The sequence below is a fragment of the Mytilus edulis genome, chromosome 2, assembly GCF_963676685.1.
Source record: "Mytilus edulis chromosome 2, xbMytEdul2.2, whole genome shotgun sequence".
Classification (NCBI taxonomy): domain Eukaryota; kingdom Metazoa; phylum Mollusca; class Bivalvia; order Mytilida; family Mytilidae; genus Mytilus; species Mytilus edulis.
The window spans coordinates 85,370,334-85,392,719 of NC_092345.1; the positions used below are offsets into that span (position 1 = coordinate 85,370,334).

Here is a 22,386-nt window from a genome sequence, read left to right on the forward strand (position 1 = left end):
AAATTATATAAAAAATATTTTCTTTTTCATATCAAACATCATGGACTTCACACAAATATCACTAACAAACATAAGAAAAACATTTGTCGTACATCTTACAAATATCAATTAAAAATATTATGTAAAAATGTTTATAAAATATTTCTTTTTACATATCAAACATGTGCTTCACTCAAATATCACTGACAAACATTTGGAGAACATTTCTAGCATACATCTTACAAATATCTATTAAACATATTATCTTAAAACTATTATGAAACAGTCTTTAACTAATATTTTCTAAATAAAATCGAAAAAATATATTGTTATGATGTTATTGAAATATTCATTAGATATTACCATTTTTATATTTTTGATTAGGACAAGAAAAGTATATTGATGTTACATCAAAAAGATATTTTATTATACATCAAACCTATGCTTTACATAGATGTAAATCAAAAATGTTTTATAAACATTTCTTTTACACATCTAAAAAATATATATATTAAATGTTATATAAAAATGTCCATCAGATATTGATTGAATATTGCAAAGAAATATCTCCTCGACATACAATTGTTCTCATTTATAAAACTGTCTATTTAACGTTTTAAAAACATCAGCAAAGAATATTTATTATTCATTAAGAAATAAAATTTAAAAATATTTACAAAAAATGTGTTTATATTAGCAATCAAACATTGGGACGCAATATTATTGTTAAAATATCATTAATACATAATTTCTGATGTAAAAAAAATGTCTTTAAAATATTTTTGGTAAATATTTTTGAAAAACATATATATAACCAGTCAATAATATCATGAAAATATTATGTGTTAGCTGGGAAGTGCCTGTGTGATTCGACTATTCTATTTGGAATAATCAGAAATATAATACATATTATGTCTCTGGTATAATTGTCGCCTTTGCCCAAGGATGTCATGGGCTACATTATAGTATACATCCGATGGGACAAAAATATGGGAGGGTTGATTGGTATAGAAAGCTTGAGAAGAGAAAGGCCCTAACCGTTAAAATTTTGTTTTGACATTACAACACGTGGACCGGATGTTTACAATAGGTTGTTAAAAGGGTTGTCATGAAAGGGTAGATAACCGTAAACTAAACAAATTTCCTTTGTCCAGTGATCAGATTGTTTTTTCAGCTAAGAAAACGAATGCTTATGTTTTCTTCTTTTTAATGTCCTGAGATATGAAAATCTACAGTAGAGTTTTCTCAAATACAAAGAACTAATGAATAAATTGTATTCTAACAGGACCACTCAGGTGTAATTATCCAATGAAATGTCTAATAGCAAGTCACGTGAGATACGACACACATTCTTGAGGACACCGATAATACACAACCGAACGCTTGTAAAATTATGTAAAATTCCTACTGTTTGACAATTAATGCAAAGGTGCATTTTGAGTTATTGTAAGACAATTTATTTGAGAATATTTGAGCGTGAATTTCATTGAGAAATGTCATCACAAGGTTCTCAGAGAGGACGGCTAAATTTGTCACCCTCTGCGATGCCATCCATGATGAGACCTATGAAAGCAGTGAAGCCGTTCTCGTTGAAAGGCAGTCCTACAAGAAAAAGTCCAGTTTGTTCGCCAACACCGATTGCAATTGGTCATCGGAATTCACCAGAACGAAAGTCGCCTATATCGCCTAGTTTTAAAGGTGAGGGTATTGTAAGCCGGCAAAGGTTCTATAGCGTCTTGAAAACTGGCACCTTGCCAAAATTAATAGTTGTACTATTTTATTTAGATTTAAAAATTTATTATACCGGTCTTCTTTAAAAAAAAAAAAGATAGTTCAAACAATTTCAATTACCAGTGTAAGAGATTGGATAACCATTTGGTATTCCTTTGAGTTTGGAAAATGGGGGGGGGGGGGGGGGTTGAGGGGATTGGAATCCATGCGCTCCCATTCTCATTCACCCCCTTCACATTTGCACCCCAGGCGCTCCCACCCAATTATAAAGGTTTTGTGTTGAATAAGTTTTAATCATGCAGCAGTTAATGATTGCTATGAAAATAAAAAATAAAGTTTTTTTGTTGTTTTGAAATAAAGTGACATTTTAAAGATTTAAACAGATTTGCTTTAGTGAATTATTTTAAATTGGATAAATGAATTATGATTATTGACATGTCCGTGATGACATTGTTTATAATAAAGTTTCTAGTAGAACTTATGTGAGGCGGAACAATTATACGTTGACAGTAAAAGAGACAGAAGACTGCAAATGGCTATCAAATTTGTCACAAGCTGTGAAATGATTTATCTTCCATTTTTTAATATAAATCTTCATTGATAGGGGTCGGAGAGGTCCTGGTCCTGAAATCCTGGGCTTAAAAACATGAAATCCTATGGTCCCAAATTAAAAAAAAATTAAATTGAGACATCCTGAAATTGGAAAAAAGAATTCCCGGATCCCGAGAGGATCAATCCAGAAATCCTGAGCTTAAACACACCCAATCCAGGAGTCCCGATAACAGTCCTCCCCTTTTCATTGTTTTACTGCTACCAAGCTAACTGCTTGTATTTTACTTTACACCAACACATAACAATAATACCAAATTACTTTATAAATTTATAACAATAAACGGTAATCTTAAATAAATTAATTATTAAACTAATCATTTAAACACCAAAAAAATATTTCATTTAAAAAATTTACAAAAATATATAGGGGAGGCTCTAGGTGCCAAAAATCATTATTGCTCCCATTCTCTTTCACCCCACACTGGAATGACTGGCTCTCTTTTGTGTTGAATAAGTTTTTCCTTTCCTTTCACCGTTGTTAACTCACCAAACGCATATTTTACTACAAAACATGTTTGAATTTTTGTGGCATCATTACCGTGCAAGAGTTATTCCCTTAACAAATAGAAAAATTGCAGAAGTTTTTGTTTTCTCAAGTTTGCCTCAATGAAATGTTATGAAAGTTATACACAATGCTTTTTACCACAAAACACAGATCAACTTCAAGTTTTGGTGGCGTCACTTTTACAGTTTTCGTTTTTCTAACTTAAATAAAACTGAATAAGGAAATGGGGAACGTGTCAAAGCGACATCAACCCGACCATAGAGCAGACAACAGCCGAAGGCCACCAATGGGTCTTCAATGAAGTGAGAATTCCCGCACCCGTAAGTGTCCTTAAGCTGGCCCCTAAAAAATATGTATACTAGTGTATGAAGATAATTTGTCAAAGGCTGTAACTTTTTATGGTTAATGATGTTTCAACCTAAAAATACACAATATGACAATATTCAACTAACACACAAGTCACAAGTTTGATATATGATTGATAACTGTTAATTAGACACAATAAGCAGTTCAAACATTTGTTAAATAATAATGTGCATGTCACTTACGCATTGACAGCCTATATCAAAGCAATCATTTGCTATTAACTTGTTGGTTTTCAAGAATGAACAACAAGTTCAAAAACCATTTCAGTGTTAATCGAGAAAGGGGAAAGAAACGAGTCTGTATACAGTACTTTTCTACTCATGATAATACCTCCATAATTTGAAGTACCACTTCTTTAACGTATACTGTACTTTATCACATCAACAATTCAGGATAAATCCGTCATAAAATCAATACTAATATCGGAAACATTATCAGATTAAAATAATCACCATACAATCCAAAATTAATTATCAATCAAAGTTATAATGTTTATTGATCCGATACAACTAGTACAGTGATAATGGACGTCATACTAAACTCCGATTTATACACAAGAAACTAAAGTTAAAAATCATACAAGACTAACAAAGGCCAAAGGCTCCTGACTTTGGACAGGCGCAAAATTGCGGCCGGGTGAAACATGTTTATGAGATCTCAACTCTCCCCCTATACCTCTAGCCAATGTAGAAAAGTAAACGCATAACAATACGCCATAAAAATTCAGTTCAAGAGAAGTCCGAGTCCGATGTCAAAAGATTTAACAAAAGAAAATAAATAAAATGACAATAATACATAAATAACAACAGACTACTAGCAGTTAACTGACATGCCAGCCCCAGACCTCAATTAAACTGATTGAAAGATTATGTCTTCATCATATCAAGTTTGTCTCAACTTAATGTTATGAAACATATAAATGGTACACAATGCTTAAAATGTATTACCATGAAACACAGATGAAGTACATATTTGGGTAGCGTCACTTTTACAGTTGAGTTATGTCCCTTTATAGTGTTACAATGTATATGCAAGTTGTGGTATCATCTGTGTCCCATATGCATGGACACATTATGACATTCCATATTTAGTATTATTTTTAAACTAGAAAAAAATAATTCCCATTGTTATATACCATAAGAGTGAACAAGCAGAAATGTCTCGCCTTCTTTTTTTTTTTAATCATACCTAAATAATTTAAAGTAATAAGGCCAAAGTCAAATGACCCCTACCAGACAGTCTTGATAATCTTACAATAATTCCATTCACCTAATTTACCTTTAGTTGCCTTCTTGCTTCATGTACATGATAAGAAAACTAAATCAAATGATCCATGAAAATGAGGCCAAGGTCAGATGAATCCTGTATGACTGATAGATACACCTTGCAATCATTTCATCAATAATATAAGGTTTACCTGTAGCTACTGCTTAAAGTATCTCATTTACTGACAAGACCATGAATTATCATTGACTTATGAAAATAAGGTCAAAGTCATTAGTCAATTTTGTACAAAGTATTAATTGTGATTTTAAACTCTATCCACATTCATATAATTGTAGTAGAGAAACCCCGTGCAGTGAGAAGTAATGGAAGCCCATCATTAAGAAGAGCAGGATCATTGGAAGCTATTTACAATTCATATCTAAGTGGTAAATGGCCAACTCCAGAAGTTTTATCACATTTTATGGTGGATCAGACTACCCAGGTACTAAAAAACAATATACTGTCATAATAGTTCAGTTAAGTTGTTGATGTTATATTACTTTTGTATAATATATGATCAATGATGATGTTTCTTGGTGATTTTGATAATGTGCCAATTGCAAGTCATCATTAAGTTTGTTCATGTCATTTCAAAATAGCCAAAAATTTGAAGTTTTGAATCTATTACTGTGACACATTTTTACTAGCAATTTTAATTTAGGGGTTAAAAAACTGCTGATTTCATAATTGATTAATTATTATACATCCCTAATTTGGTTTAAAAAACTTGAAATTTCAGGGATTTGACAAAATCACTATTACAAATATTACTAGTTCACTGTCACATTAGACACATAAATATTAAGATAGATAATAATTGTTTTTTACAGACACCTGACGATTGGGAAATAAACAGTCAACAGAAAACAAAGAAGAAAAAGAAAAGCCATGGACGATCTGCATCGTTTGGACAAGGAGATCATGTTGCCAATGCTAAAAATATCCATGTAAATATTTTAGAACATGTTCACAAGAAACACAGTAGGGCCTAAAACTATACCTGTATTTCTCAGAACCTTAAATATCCTAATTTGAGCATGTGCACCTGGCCTATATTGTTTTTAGCATTTTTACCTAGCATTATTTAACTCTTTGTTTCCCCTTTTGAAACCAGTTATTAAAACCTTTTTGAAAATAAGACTATTTGCCAACCTTCCACTTTTTATTTTTTTACTTGTTAAAATTGTTATCTGAAACACATATATTATATTTGTATGCCTAAGATAAGTATACGATTTTCCATTTAAAAGAATATCTGTTTCCCCTCCCCTTCAATGTCTACCCTTTTTAAACAAACCAGGCAGGTAGGTCTTTTTTTTCAAATGGATTTCATAGCATGTTCACATGGACAAGATGGATAGTTTGACCTGTCTAGTTGAGGCCACTTATATTATCAGTTGTTTGTGCTCAGTTTGAGTGTATTAAAGGGAAAATTCGCAAAAAAATCAAAAATTGATATCATGTCCAATCTGTATAAAATTGCTCAAATTCATAGATATTAAAGTTTTATTCCGCTAGATAAGAGATCACCATCGATTTTAAATTTAGAGTATCAATTTTCTGCGTTCAGCCATTTTGTCTTCTGTCCTGATTAATAACAACGATATGTCTATAAACCACAAAGGAACAAAACTACAGTAACCGATGTAGTTGTAATTGCGTGTCGATATCTTGTCAATCGTACAGTTGTTTTATCCGACTAACTAACTTGATACGGAAAATATTCTTATTTTTTAAATAACCATGGTCTGTTATTTTTAAACTGTTAATATTGGAATTAGTTAAAAAGTCAAAGTTCAAATCATAAATAAGTGTTCCGTGAAAATTGTTTTCGAAAATCTAATTTGTTCATAATTCTTTAAAGTAATAATAATTATAATAATAATTCTTTATTTAAAGAGGGTTACACAGTTAGCTGTAAAGCTAATCTTCCCTGAGGCTCTCATGAAATACAATGAAATATAACAAACAATTACAAAATATCAAACAGACACACATACATGAATAATGAAATAAAATATTGTTATGAAATATACAATTTTCAAAACAGGTAAAAGTTACAAATTCATATATGACATGTATAGTATTGGCATCAACAATATCATAAGTTTGGGTAAGTGTGTGAAAATTATTATGCATATAAAAAACACACAGCTTCTTAAAGTCATAAGAAAAGAGTGACCTGTGAAAAATAATGTTCTTCCAATTCTTGAACCAATGCATACAAACATCATAAACTTAGTCTTCTGTGCACGAATTTATCATTTTTTTCATGTAAATTTCGTATAATCGTTATATTTTTTTCAATCGGTCAGTGTTGTTGTGAAAATATGGCAGGTAATTAAAGTTCGTGTTTTGAAGCCGAAGTTTAACGATTGTCACCTGTTTGTTAACAATTGACAAAAAATCAACAAAAAAGCATGGAAATTGAGCACGTGTTTAAAATGTAAATTCAGATAATAGTTTATTTTAAGGACATCCATGCGTATTGTGATCACTGGATTTTTACGAGATGGGTCACACTGAGGTCACTTTGCATATGGAAAATATGTCGGGAGGAATTGCTGGAAGGAAGCAATTAGAATAAAGTAAACTTCTTCTAAATATGATAAATTAAAGAATTTTCTTCAGAAAAAAGTATATGTACACAAGTTTTACAATGAAAACTATCCATTGAGTTATAAAAAAACGTATGAATTATTTTTTTTGATTTGAGGTTTCTTATGACTTTAATGTTCCATCAAGTAATTTTTTAAATCTTTTTTGAATGAGCTTGTACTTGAGGTTGATTTTTTCAGGGATATTGAAAAGTTATTCCATAAAATAGATCCTGAATATAAAAAAAGATTTCTTATAAAGCTCTGTTTTGGCTTTTGGAACTTGTAAATTTTTGCAAGAGGCATTTCTCAAACAATATAGGCTTATTTCTGACATTTCTTTAAACTTTTCAGTGAGATATACAGGGGCTTCATTCTTAAGGCATTTATTAATAAACTTTATTCAAATAAATTGTGATCTTCCCTCATCCGATCACCAGCATGGCTAAAGGTATTACTCCTAAAGGTATTGTGAGTGGTCTGAGGTGACACGTTCAGGTATTCAAGCTATTTCCTGTCGGGGCTTGCAAGTTCATGCATCGTTTCACTTCTGAAGGTATTGATCAGTGTACACGGCCGATAACTTATAACTTTCCATTTTGAACTATCAGGTGTATATTGTATAATATACATCTCTGTCTTACTTGTCATTACTAAACTCATACGCTTGTTTATAAACAACATTTCTGGTGTAAAGAATATTATTTATAAAAATACCAAAAAATAAGATTTGCTGAAATAAAAATCTATTTACATATTTTTTCCAAGGGTAAATTTGGGAAAATGTAATATATACTCGTTGTCAATAGTGAAAGACAGATTGGAACATACCAGAAATATTGATTTAAAAAAGTGTCCGCACTTGTCGACGATTCGTTTATACGACTGGGTAGAAAGTTATGGAACTATAGCGCAATTTAAAATATATACATTTATTCATTGAACATAAGAAAGAAACATACATTTTGTGTAAATTGGGGTAAAAGTTTTGTACATAGACTAATCCACGTATGGCAACAGTATGTAATCATCGAATGTCGATAAACTATTGTATACCAAAAGAAGGAGAAGAAGAAGAAGAGAACCAATTTGATTTAAATACAGGTCGATATATAACTTGCTATGGTTCATCGAAGTTATGGACATAGTAAAATCACAGAAATATATATCAATTAGATTGTTCTCAAATAAAGGAAGAAATTTGTTATCACGACAATTGTTCCGACATGCATGTAATATATATGCAACTGGACGTACACTAATAATCCCCAAGGGATGTGAATATTTTCCAGGAAAACTATTGAGGATCAAAGTTTCAAATCAAGTTTAGGATTTAGTTTCTTTCTTGATATTCAAGGACAGCAATGTAAAGAATAAACTGCTTGTCCGCTTTAGGGGTATTTTTGTCAGTTAAAACAGACTTATAATTACATACAAAAATAGGGAAAGATGACATTAAATTCGCAGTCTTTTTTTTTTAAACTTCGTTGGTAGAATAGCTTTATTTTGTATTATACGTTGTGAGACGAAGACTATTTTAATAAGGACATTCCCGATTATGAATAAATTATGGTTGATGTTTTTCACACTCGTTTTGAAAAGAATATCTGTTCCTAATTTTTCGATTCCATTCCAAGAAGATCCTTAAATTTCCTGTGAATCTTTTTTTCAAATAGCTGAAGTATTCATGCGTTGTGAGATTTAAAATATTTTGATGAGAACATTAATTCCTAAATAGGTAAATAAAGATCGCTTTGGATGGACTAAATTATATAATTGCAATTGTTAATGATCTGTTTGAAATATTAAAGGTTGCCGATTTTAATTTAAAATAGTACAATTTTCAGTTCATACACTCGTGTTTAGAATGCTATTTTTATCTGTAAATTTATTCAATTTAAATAATTCAGTATTTTATCGTTACAAAAGTAATCAGAAGTCATAATTCATTTAAAAGTGAGCTTATGCAAAATATAAAAAATAAAAATATAAAACGGCTATCCAGTTATTGTGCGACCTTATTACTCCCGTAAATTAATTTTAATCCTTTTCTTACATTTCTGTGTCTAAAACTATTACTGACTCCCGCTTATCATTCATACGAAATGTTGTTCACACCTGAAATAATGAACCTGTGCACCTAGCTTTCACTGCATGAAGATCAAAAGATTAGAATTACATAATGCTAATCTTTTAATTACCTTGAGTTTAACTACGCATTCAACATTCACTAAGTGTCACAAAACAATACACATTTTATTTCCAAGGAAGTGAAAATGTTTGCTGGAATGAAGCAAAAAGGTCAGAATACAAACATGTATCTTTTAAAACACTATCGATCATGTCAGTTTCATATGTTTGTTTAAAGTATTTGTAGAAAAAAATCATAAAAATGTTCCATTATTTACTTTAATTACTAAAATTGGTATAAAAAAAAACACACATGAATCATACAATCTAATTTTAAAAGTTGCATGGCTATCACTTATTTTTCGTTTGTTAATAGCTACACCAAAAGTCGTCGATGCGCTTTAATAGCGTTATTAGATGGTTAACGAACAAGACTTAAATGAGATTAATTTCACTCCCGGCATGCAAAAAGACTTAAACTACATCACATAAGTCAGAAGTTTGAAGAAATAAAATTAATAATTACCAATTTTCTTCTTTATTACTTTTCATATCAAAATAAAACTTGGTGAATATGTTTTTTATGGTATTATGAACATGATAAGATGAAAAGAGAAAAATCGTGAATTATCCCTTTAATTTAGGTTATCAATCCTTTTCCAAAAAATTATTCAGGAATAAAAACAAATTGTTGTTGTTGTTGTTGTTGTTGTTGGGGGGGGGGGGGGGGGGGGAGGTAACAAACATATTTATTGGCCTGGATGTAAACAAATGTTCAAAGAAGTCATGTCCCTTCAATCAAAATTTTGAAATTAGGGAAAATTTCAGTATTGGTTTATATCTTTTGAGCCATAAACCAGATCTTTACCTGTCTTGTCTGTGATGCACTTTGGAGTGAAAATGGACTTCCATGATTTTCTTACTAGTTATTATAGATCGATATTGTGGTTGAAGGAGGTTATATCCACATCTATCAATATTGATTTAAACCTTGCCGATTTGTTCCAACTACTTATGTCACATTTTGTGTTACTTCTACTTCAAACCCATAAAGATTGCAACTCAGAGTATGAAACATGTTCTATAAAATTCTAGTCAACTCAAATTGATATCAAGCAATATCCAATTTTCACTCATTATATGAAACCAAAATATCACATCAGAGGAAGTTTCTAACTGATTTAAATTTTTTTGTTTGTTTGTAAAAAAATGTATAATACTATTAATATTGTCTACATTTATGTATTCTGATTTCTTTACAGTATATTAAGCATAGGTTACAAAAGACTAAAGAAGGAAGTAGACAGAATGGAAAACAAAGTCCAGTCCCAGGAAATCATCAGGCATTATCATCAACAGCTCCAGCAGCCTTGCAGGGCTTACAGAGGGCATCTAAACCACAGGGCATTCCTAATCACATTCCTAAGTCTAGTAATCTGTCTAGATATCAACGTAACAGTGTAGAAGGATTGAATACAGTGAGTTTTGACATAACATTGGATAGATACCTCATTGATTATGATATCAGGCCATACAAAACATTACACTTGACTACATGTACTGAATATAATTAAAGTAAACATGGCATAGATTCATCAACAGGAGGCAAACATATAATGCATGCAATCAAAACTCTGAAATGCTGTGTTCTACATCCTGTCAATACTTATGTTTTGGCAGTGCACAAGGTCATATTTCCTATACTATTTAGGACGACTTTACACTTAATCTATTGGATGTGTATTGATTGGTAATTTAAAGTTGGAGGGTAACAATGAATATTTCTATGAACCGACTACAACTATGAACAAAGCAAGGTATCTTTAATTGGCTGCCAATGATTAATGCAATGTAATGTTTTATTTTAACTTTCCACTAAACAAATGTATGCACTCATTACCCTCAAGCACTTTCCTTACACATTTGATCTGAATTATAGAGGATTTTTCTTACCAAAACATGGACTTCGCAATAAATGAATAAGCAAATTAAAAAAGAATTAGCATGGGTAATTTTAATCATTATTTTATATATTACAGGAGATAGAGAAGCTAGTACTTCACAGCAGAGAAGAAGAATTGGACAGGGTATGCTCCCCTGATACATTGAATTTGATATCTATACTGGTAGGCAAATCATCATCACGAATCATCTGCATCATCAATCCACTTATTGTGTTTACAGCAGGATACAATATTGATTTTACAAATATTTCCTTACTCAAGTCATTTCATCATTGATTTCATGCTCCTTTAAAAGCTGTAAACACAAATATTTCATTCATTAGCAGAAATGTGGTGAAGGTTTGTTTGATTTTCACATGCATATGTTTTACTCACATACATTATTTTCATATCATGTACACTCATTTGTTGTTGGCAAGAATGTTACTTGAATTTTAGTTGAAAGTGTAGATATATGTTTGAACAAGTACACATGTACACATATTTATAAATACCTTTATCTTAAGGTCATTTCAAGTATTTCATTGAGAATTAACTCTGCATAAGATTTTTGAATATATTTGTTTTGATCTGAGATTTTAAGTTGATTGTCTTTTTAAATCTTTGAATAAGTTACAGTGATAATTTTCAAGACAAATATGCTTAAACACATAATACTTATACTGCCAGCAGATTTTACTTTGTACATTGACAAAGAAAGTACAATTAAACATTTATTTTTGTAATTTATACAGTCACAGTATGCATATGATATTCCTGATGGACATAAAGCTCCCTGTCCTGAACTTGTTAACAGAGGTAGTAGTACCAGAAGTATAGATACCCAGACACCAGGCACAGGAAATCTCAGCGACAACAGTTCTGGTAGTAGATCTCATTCAGTTAGTCCGGCCATTCCAATAATTCCAGGTCATATGGATTCATCCCGTCCATCTAGTGAATCTTCACCAAGGCGTCCATCTAGTGATTCTTCACCTAGACGCCCATCCAGTGAATATTCACCAAGAGAAATGGAAAAGGGTAATTATTGCATAAAGTTTTTTTTATATATTAATTGATTATATTATCTTGCTTGTCCAAAGAGGCAAGATATTGTTGATTTCATCATCACCAGGTCTTTCCCTTGAAATTGAAGTAGTAGGCTAAATTACAATAATAGGTGGCTGTAACATGCGTTCGGTGAAGCTGGACACCCACCAAGCTGCAAGCTTGGTGCTTAAGTAGGTTGAGCGGCCCTTAGAAGCTCTGGCATAAATCGTGCAAAATCACGCATTCTCACAATCTCCTGGCACCTTATTTCATCTTTCAAATAACCATTTTTAACCGGATTTTTGTGACAAAAATGTCGGTTATTGATTTGGGGATGTACGGCGGGCGGTCGGTCGGGCGGGCGGGCGGCAATCAAATGTTGTCCGTGCATTAACTCATGAACCGTTCAACCAAAGCTTTTAAAATTTTAATATGTTGTTACTGACAACTAAATGAAGGTCAAGTTCAATAATGGCGATTTTGACTTTTACCGTTCAGGAGTTATGGTTCTTGAAAGATTGAAAAATGGAGTTTCCAGTCGTTTTCGTGCATTTACGCATGAACTGTTCTACCTAAGCTTCTCAAATTTTAATATGTTGTTACTGATGACAAAATGGAGGTCAAGTTCAATAATGGCGATTTTGACTTTTACCGTTCAGGAGTTATGGTTCTTGAAAGATTGAAAAATGGAGTTTCCAGTCGTGTCCGTGCATTTACGCATGAACTGTTCTACCTAAGCTTCCCAAATTTTAATATGTTGTTACTGATGACAAAATGGATGTCAAGTTCAATAATGACGATTTTGACTTTAACCGTTCAGGAGTTATGGTTCTTGAAAGATTGAAAAATGGTGTTTCCAGTCGTGTCCATGCATTTACGTATGAACTGTTTTACCAAAGCTTCCCAAATTTTAATATGTTGTTACTGATGACAAAATAGAAGTCAAGTTCAATAATGACGATTTTGACTTTTACCGTTCAGGAGTTATGGTTCTTGAAAGATTGAAAAATGGTGTTTCCAGTCGTGTCCGTGCATTTTCTCATGAACCATTCAACCAAAGCTTTTGAAATTTTTATATGTTGTTACTGATGGCAAATTAGAAGTCAAGTTCAATAATGATGATTTTGACTTTTACCATTCAGGAGTTGTGGTTCTTGAAAGATTGTGAAATGGCGTTTCCATTCACGTTGTTGCATTTACTCATGAACCATACAATCTAAGCTTTTCAAATTTTAAGATGTTGATACTGATGACAAAATGGAGGTCAAATTTGATATTGACGATTTTCACTTTCACCATTCATCAGTAATGGTTCTTGTGATATTGCCAGGACACAAATAAATATTAATAAATCCGGTTTGCTGTTGTTGTGACAGCCTCTTGTTTATGTATAAAATTAAAGAAAAAAAAATCTCATTTAGAATTTATTTTTTATTTTTAATGTAATGGTTTGTTTTTTATTTTCTTTACCTTATGCTTAAACTTCATTTGCTTTTAAAGGAGTTTTATTTATAGAATAATCCGATTTGTTAGAAATCTTGTTCGATTTATTTTGCATAACTATGTGCATTTGTAAACAAATGACCCCCTTTTTTTCTCCAAAGACTGTCACACATATTTTAATCATACAATATTATTTCTCAAGCATTGACAGAAAATTGATATATCCTCTGATTTTCTCTTTTTTTTGTAAACTGTTCAATAAGTTGGATACATAAATCATTTGAAAATGATATTTATTTGTGGTCGTCGACAATATTCTACTTTCGTTTTTATACGACCGCAAAATTTGAAAAAATTTTCTTCGTATATTGCTATCACGTTGGCGTCGTCGTCTGCGTCGTCGTCGTCGTCGTCGTCGTCCGAATACTTTTAGTTTTCGCACTCTAACTTTAGTAAAAGTGAATGGAAATCTATGAAATTTTAACACAAGGTTTATGACCACAAAAGGAAGGTTGGTATTGATTTTGGGAGTTTTGGTCCCAACATTTTAGGAATTAGGGGCCAAAAAGGGCCCAAATAAGCATTTTCTTGGTTTTCGCACTATAACTTTAGTTTAAGTTAATAGAAATCTATGAAATTTTGACACAAGGTTTATGACCACAAAAGAACGGTTGGGATTGATTTTGGGAGTTTTGGTTTCAACAGTTTAGGAATTAGGGGCCAAAAAAGGGCCCAAATAAGCATTTTCTTGGTTTTCACACAATAACTTTAGTTTAAGTAAATAGAAATCAATGAAATTTAAACACAATGTAAATGACTACAAAAGGAAGGTTGGTATTGATTTTGGAAGTTTAGGTCCCAACAGTTTAGGAATTAGGGGCCAAAAAGGGACCCAAATAAGCATTTTTCTTGGTTTTCGCACCATAACGTTAGTATAAGTAAATAGAAATCTATGAAATTTAAACACAAGGTTTATGACCATAAAAGGAAGGTTGGTATTGATTTTGGGAGTTTTGGTCCCAACAGAATAAGGGGCCCAAAGGGTCCAAAATTAAACTTTGTTTGATTTCATCAAAATTGAATAATTGGGGTTCTTTGATATGCCGAATCTAACTGTTATGACTGTGTATGTAGATTCTTAACTTTTGGTCCCGTTTTCAAATTGGTCTACATTAAGGTCCAAAGGGTCCAAAATTAAACTTAGTTTGATTTTGACAAAAAATGAATCAGTTAGGTTCTTTGATATGCTGAATCTAAAAATGTACTTAGATTCTTGATTATTGGCCCAAGTTTCAAGTTGGTCCAAATCGGGGTCCAAAATTAAACTTTGTTTGATTTCATCAAAAATTGAATAAATGGGGTTCTTTGATATACCAAATCTAACTGTGTATGTAGATTCTTCATTTTTGGTCCTGTTTTCAAATTGGTCTACACTTAAGTCCAAAGGGTCCAAAATTAAACTTAGTCTGATTTTAACAAAAATTGAAATCTTGGGGTTCTTTGATATGCTGAATCCAAAAATGTACTTAGATTTTTTATTATGGGCCCAGTTTTCAAGTTGGTCCAAATCAGGATCTAAAATTATTATATTAAGTATTGTGCAATAGCAAGTCTTTTCAATTGTACAGTATTGCGCAATGGCAAGAAATATCTAATTGCACAATATTGTGAAATAGCAATTTTTTTTTAAATTAGAGTTATCTTTCTTTGTCCAGAATAGTAAGCAAGAAATATCTAATTGCAAAATATTGTGCAATAGCAAGATTTTTTTTTAATTGGAGTTATCTTTCTTTGTCCAGAATCAACTTTAAAAATCTTTGTTATATACAATATACAATGTATATTCACTTTTTACTACCAACTGATAAATTAAAATAATCTTTACCATTCAGTGATAACAAGCAGTTTTTTTACATCTTAATATTTTATGATGTATTTAAATGAGTAGTTATTGTTGCAAACTCCATTAGAAATTTTAATTGAGATTAGTTTTGGAATAAGGGAAAGGGGGATGTGATTAAAAAAATTGGGTTCAATTTTTCTCATTTGAAATTTCATAAATAAAAAAGAAAATTTCTTCAAACATTTTTTTGAGAGGATTAATATTCAACAGCATAGTGAATTGCTCTAAGAGAAAACAAAAATTTTAAGTTCATTAGAACACATTCATTCTGTGTCAGAAACCTATGCTGTGTCAACTATTTAATCACAATCCAAATTTAGAGCTGAATCCAGCTTGAATGTTGTGTCCATACTTGCCCCAACCGTTCAGGGTTCAACCTCTGCGGTCGTATAAAGCTACGCCCTGCGGAGCATCTGGTTGACCTTGATTCTCTGAACACCACGTGGGCTTTGAAAAATGAACTTCAAAAGATACTGTTTTCCAGATGCTGAACAACACGATCTACACTTTCTTTTATTTGACTGGTATTATTCTATAACATAAAATTGTCATCCTGTCTGATTTTCTTCACATTCTAAAAGAAAAAAAAAAGCAACGAGTTAATAACCATCAGAAGGTCTCTATTGTTATTGTTCAATGACCACGGGAACGTCTCTTTTGTTATCTTTGAAAAGAAACGATGCATTCTGACTTTAAATAGACAACCAATCAATGACCAGAATTCATGTGAACCATATTTAGCCCAAGGTAAACACTGACTTTTCATCCTTGTTTATCGTGACCGCAACTTTGCAACAAAACGTCTCTTGGCTGCCTGTAAACATTTGAAAAAAGATATTTTTTTCTTTTTGAATTTATATTTTAGTCAGTGAAGTAGCTGGCACTTGAAGCCACCGTAAACAGAAGAAATCCGCCAGCTACTTTGGAAGGCCCTGCATCACTCCAAGTCCATATCATGTTGATAACTTGTTATTTTGGGTTTCCATTTGCATTTGCTTACATTCATTTAAAAACTGCATGAAGGAAAAGTGCAAGTAAAAACAAAAATACTTCAGAAACTGAAATTTTACCAAATCTATAATGTGTATGATTTATATATTATATATTTATTAAGAAGTAGTATTTATTAGTGGCATTTGAACTTCGACTTAGCATTGTAATATCTCATTTTCAGGAAGAAGTTGCAACTCTTGCCATTATATTGTTCAATAATATTTTACTAATCATGTGAGTCTTATAAGACCTTGATTATTTATATTTTTTTCACATAGTTGTATGTTTAGTAATACAGCATCCTCTGAATATATGTTTTGATTTTCTGCTTGATAGCAATCATCTGTATATAACACATTTGATTGTCAGTTTTCTATGATTCTTTCTTCAGTGGAAGGATGTGAATCTCCTGATAGTTTACAAAAGAAAATATCTAGTCCAGGACCAAATAATTCCTACTTGTTTGTAAGAGAACCACCAGATGGCTGTGAAAAGGTCAAAGTTATTGATGAAGATACGTGAGTACCAAGCATTTACAGTGTTTTATTCTCAGATATTATAAAAAATTGGCAAAACTATATATAGTCTTCAACTTTTTACATTTAAGTTGATTTGATATCAATTTAATGGATTTTATTGTATTGTTTGTTAAAAAATCATTTACAAGAAGCATGTCTACACAAAAATGCAAAATTCTAAGTGTAAGATATAAGACCTTCGGTCAGAATCAGTAGACTTGGGGTGTGAAACCTTTTTACAAAGTTCAAAAGAACGAACTGAAAATCAATTGGAAAGTCCTAGACTCAAAAGATTGGCATCAACACAGAAGACAAAATACACCAAGAAGCGATCTAAGAGTACTCGATTTTAAAGACAATTGCAGCAAATTAGACTAAATGACCACTAGTACACATCTGAAAAAATTGTTTAGACTTAATACACTCTGAGAAAAGCATGACCCTGTACAATGCCAAAACATAAGTATTGACAACTTCTAAGTGTATATATATCTTCTGCTAATACAAAACTATCATATTTATTTTCAGGAAAAGTCATCCGACCATTAAAGAACCATTGTTGTATTGTCCAATCAAGCCATCACAATTTATTTTAAAGCCAAGTGTTGATTCAGCATTTTGTCCATTACGCAAGATGTACACACCAGAAGTTACTATAAAATCTCAGGGAACACAGAGTACCCAGACGTCTACCTCTGTTAGCCAATGAAATCAGTGCTCAATTCCTGTTTCAACTTTCAATTCTTCATTTTAAAAGAATAATGAATTTATTATAAATCATATGTAGGAATTGTATTAATGTGATTTTTGTTTCACCAAAAAAAAAATCAATTAGGAGGATTTGTTTTGTTCAAAACTTCCTTATGAATTTAAGTTGAATACATGTGACAAATTTTCCATCAAGTGCTTTTGTTAAACCTCAGGTGTATTTTGATAAGAATCTAAAGATGGAGTTTATTATAACTTTTTTCTTCTTTGAAATAGAATTATAAATAGAAGCATAGATAGTGCTAATTGACTGCATTTTTATCATAAATTTTCCATTTGTTCACTTGTAAGAAATTATTTTAAGTACATATACATGTGTAAAAAGGACTAGTTTTTGTTAGTAAGTAATAAAGAAAAGTTTAAAAGAAATAGAAGGTTTCAATTGTATTATAATTTATTTAATTACACTAGATCATTTTTAGAATTTTCACGGTAGTAAAGAAAGCTTCATTATTTCTTTATAAAACATTATTTATTGCAATAATATTTTTACACATCTGCTTTAATAAAATAAATGTTTTTCCTTATATTATTGAAGAATATATAGATTTTTGCCATCAAATAATTTAATTGAAATATGAATAAAAATGTGAATATTTGTTATTATTTAACATTTTAGTGTACACGTAATGAATCATGGCTGTAAATCATTAATATTTTGACATACAAGTTATTATATAGGTCAGTCAAATGTGTCTCGTTGTAACCGTCCACTTATGTTAAATATTTTATATACATCTCTTTATACTAGTGATATGTTTGATCTATGCTGTTAGTCAAAAAACAAATAGAAATGTACATGTGAAATATTAGTTCTTTATTATGAATAAGTGTATTTTCTACATTAGAAACTCATAATCTATTTGTATTGCTGACATCTCTGAATGGATAATGCTTTAATTCATTAAGCTGGAAATTTTGTTTGCTTAAAATAGGCTTTATTTATTTTTCCCACTTCACAGCCGTAAATATAAATGATTTCTGTTGATCTGGTAGTGAACTGTATAATAACACCTATTCTAACAGCTGTCTTATTTAAGGCTTATCCTAACAATTTACATGTATGATTTAGATTTAAGTGAAACATTTCTAACAGGCAGCTATCAAGTTTAGATAGCCATGACATTATCTTTTGCAAATCTTATACTAAACTTGTTATCATTAATGGTGCATACACAAGCTATATTAGTTGACTTTTGACATACTTTTTTTTACAATATGCATTCCTGGAGGAAACAGACATTATTGCTTATGCTTATTCACAAAATTCAAATATAAAAGATCAAACTTCCAAGTTTAAATAAAATTGAGTTGTACCAAAACAATGGCTGTTTTCAAAATTGTTTGGTGTTTTTGGGAATGGAATTCAAAATTTGTTTTGTCTTTTGGGAATGGAATCGAACATTCAGAAAAACTAACAATACACTTATTCTAAATGTATTACAATAAAAAGAAATTATAATTGTATAGCGATGTCTTTAAATACCTTGACCAGCATAAATAATGTTTAAGGTGAATGTCTTTTAGAACAGTATTATTTGTTCTATAAGATTGTTACTATATTTCCATTCCTGCCATTTATCAAATGATTATTGTTTCTTCAGGGATCATGCTTGTTCATGTATCAAGTAGGGCTGTAGAATCTCATAGATGAACAAGACATTGTCATTACAGATGATTACTAGTGTTTTAAGGGACGTCTGATGTCAATTTTGATTCTTTATAAATGGACATGAAATGATAATTAAGGCATTAAGATGGATTCTAATCAGAACAAAGTTTGAGTGATACAAGCATATTTGGCAAGTTTTCTTTACCTGATAAGTTTATTCTTGGAGAACTAGTTAAGGCTCTAGAACCAAAAGTGAATCATTTGTCATTTCAAATTCTTTAAAAGAACATCAGGCTTATAAGTTATAATTTTCAAACTCACTTTACAATCATTGAGTAAAATTTCACAGAACAGCTTTGTTAAATCATTTTTCAAACTTTACAATGAAAGATAGTACACAAAAGAGTCACTATCTATGCTTACGTCAGTTTTGACTTTGTCTTCTTCATCAAATTTAGTTGTGTTCAGTTCAGTATTGTACATTGCACTAGTCTCTCTGTTTTCCATCCAATATTTTTTTCTGACGCCCATTTTGTATATTTTTATGAACAATATGTAACTATTTTTTCTTAGATCCCCTTGTGCCATAACAGTGATGACATATCTCTGTTGTAGTAGATGTTGGTTATTAATATTTGAGTATTTGTATATGATAATGCACAAAAACTAAAGGTCTTAATTAAGAGGACAGAATTAGAAAAAAAGTAACTCACTTGCAGGAAATTCTATGGCATTTTGAAGCATATTTTTACATTTTGTATTCATCTCTTCTTCATTTTCATTTCATTAAATATTCCCACCTTGCTACAACATGTATCTAATGTAATATATTTAGTACTTGCAATATATTGTGATTTAGTGAGAAAATCTTTTTTTTAACAAAAGTTTGCAGTTTTTGTTTTAATATACTAAATAAATTTTGTTTTGTTGAAATTGCAGTAAAAACCTGGGATTACTGGAAGGTTTCTATTTAAATTTATCTGAGATTTGAGTCAATCAAGTTGCTAAAAACATATTTTCCTGTTACCAATATTTTTTCCCATGTATCGTCAACCTTGTATGTTATTGTTTGAAAATACTTTATATTGTAATCCACTTGCATAAATACTATAAAGAAATTGTTTAAAAGTTACTATAATAAACTTGTCTGAATTATTTTGTATTGCATGTAGATCTCTACCGAATTTTTAATACATATATATTCTGAGAACTTTCAGATCAAGTTTTCATTTCATTTCAGTTTCTGTTTCCTTAATTTTTGCAAGAGACTGCAGGCCTGAGAATTTATATTGGCTTGGGTTTTATAATTTCCTTTTTATTATCTTCTGTAAAAACGTAGAAAATTTATTAATCATCAAAGTTGGATAATTATGCCATTATGATTGTTATGCATACAAAAGGATTCACATGGCTTTAATCAAAATACAATAAAAATATTTTAGTAATAGACAATATATTTGGAAACAATAATGTTTTATTTTCTTTAAAATTTTCTGCTTCTTCTAAAATATAAGCCAATACATGCTTTTTATGTCAGTTTTATTTTGAAGGAGCTTCAAAATGTACTTGAGGTAACAGAGATTTGAAAATTACTCTGTTAGACTCATCCAAGTTTAAAAAAAAATAAAAATTTAAGAAGTTACTGTAGTCTTTATTCAGTAAGCATGCAAATATTAAATAACCCTTTATATATTAAATTATTTAAGAAAAATTTATTAATTAAAGTTTGGATTTTGTTTAAAACATGTTCATATAAATGAAAAGTCCATGGTGATACCTGGATAACCTTCTGTATCCCTGTTACAGTCCATTAATATTAGTCCTCAGGCAATCCAAATGTATATAGTATATGGTACATTTTTGCCTTGTATTATTCTCTATATATTAAGTACTACAAACTTGTCCCTGTATGTTCTATGTAATTTTAATGTAATAAGTTGCAAGAAAGCCCTTTACTTTGGTGATTTTTATGTGTTTCTTCTGTTTAGTGATTTAATTTATCTATTTATTTATAACAAAATGGCATGATATTTGGTAGTGCTATGTGAAGCTGCCTTTCTATTTATATATAGACTTTTCATGTTGAATTTTCCAGTAACACAGAAAGTATGTATTCATGACCATTTATTTGTGTGCTAAGCAAACATCTGTTTCCATGGAATACTAAAGGTTGTAATACGAGAGTGATTTTGTGTTACTAGATAATTCAATTGAAAATTGATAGTTTATCATAAATGCTTATTGTAAGATGTTTACCCTTAATGCTTATTGTACAATGTCAATGAAATTAAATATTGTAATTGCTCTTTTCTTTCAGGTTAGGATTTTTTTTTAATAACATTATCCCTGGAGAAGGACATTAAGCATGTACGATAAACTTTAAAGATAGTTTGTGTCTATTTATTTGTTAAAGATTTGTTAAGACTGATACTGTACATAGTTATGTTGTATATTTTGTTTGAAAAAGAATAAATTGTTATCTTTTCTAAATCAGACTTGTTTATCTTATAAAGTGTTTAGGATTGTGGTTGATTATTGTTTAAAAAAAATAATGTTCTTATATAGACATTTGCATAGTTGCCACCAGTCCTTCATACAATGTGTCTGGCAAAAAAATAAAACAATCTTAGTTCTTGGATTTCGATAAAACTTGTAGAGCTTATTCTAGAGGAGAAATTTCGGTAAGGGACATATTTGGCTCCGATAATAAAGTTTAATGTAACAAGATGAATGATGTTTTACAATGACTTAAAGACATGTGAGATAAGTTAAATAAAACTATTTTTACCGAAGTTGTATTCTAAAGCGTTGATTTTTACATTCAAAATATGTCAAGATAAGAAATTTTGGCCAAATTTTACAAATTGGCTTATTTCAACCAAATTTAGGACCAGGAAACTTGGAGGGCAGGCGCCACCAAACTAAATATTCAAGGTAGACACATAAAATGTATTTACAAACACTATTTTA

General features: G+C 30.6%; 1 protein-coding gene across 2 annotated transcripts; it reads left to right on the forward strand.

Moving 5' to 3' along the window:
- Positions 1-1,298: 1,298 nt before the first annotated feature.
- On the forward strand, positions 1,299-21,906 carry LOC139510356 (protein FAM117B-like). 2 transcript variants are annotated; one of them, XM_071296938.1, is made up of 8 exons: positions 1,299-1,677; positions 4,756-4,901; positions 5,290-5,406; positions 10,449-10,664; positions 11,226-11,312; positions 11,885-12,170; positions 16,910-17,036; positions 17,565-21,906. In XM_071296938.1, the coding sequence occupies exons 1-8, from the start codon at positions 1,473-1,475 to the stop codon at positions 17,743-17,745; spliced, it is 1,365 nt and encodes a 454-aa protein (XP_071153039.1). In that variant the 5' UTR covers positions 1,299-1,472; the 3' UTR covers positions 17,746-21,906. The 2 variants fall into 2 exon arrangements, with proteins under 2 accessions (XP_071153039.1, XP_071153040.1); XM_071296939.1 differs by having other exon boundaries at positions 1,312-1,677; positions 11,226-11,273.
- The last annotated feature ends 480 nt before the right edge of the window (positions 21,907-22,386 follow it).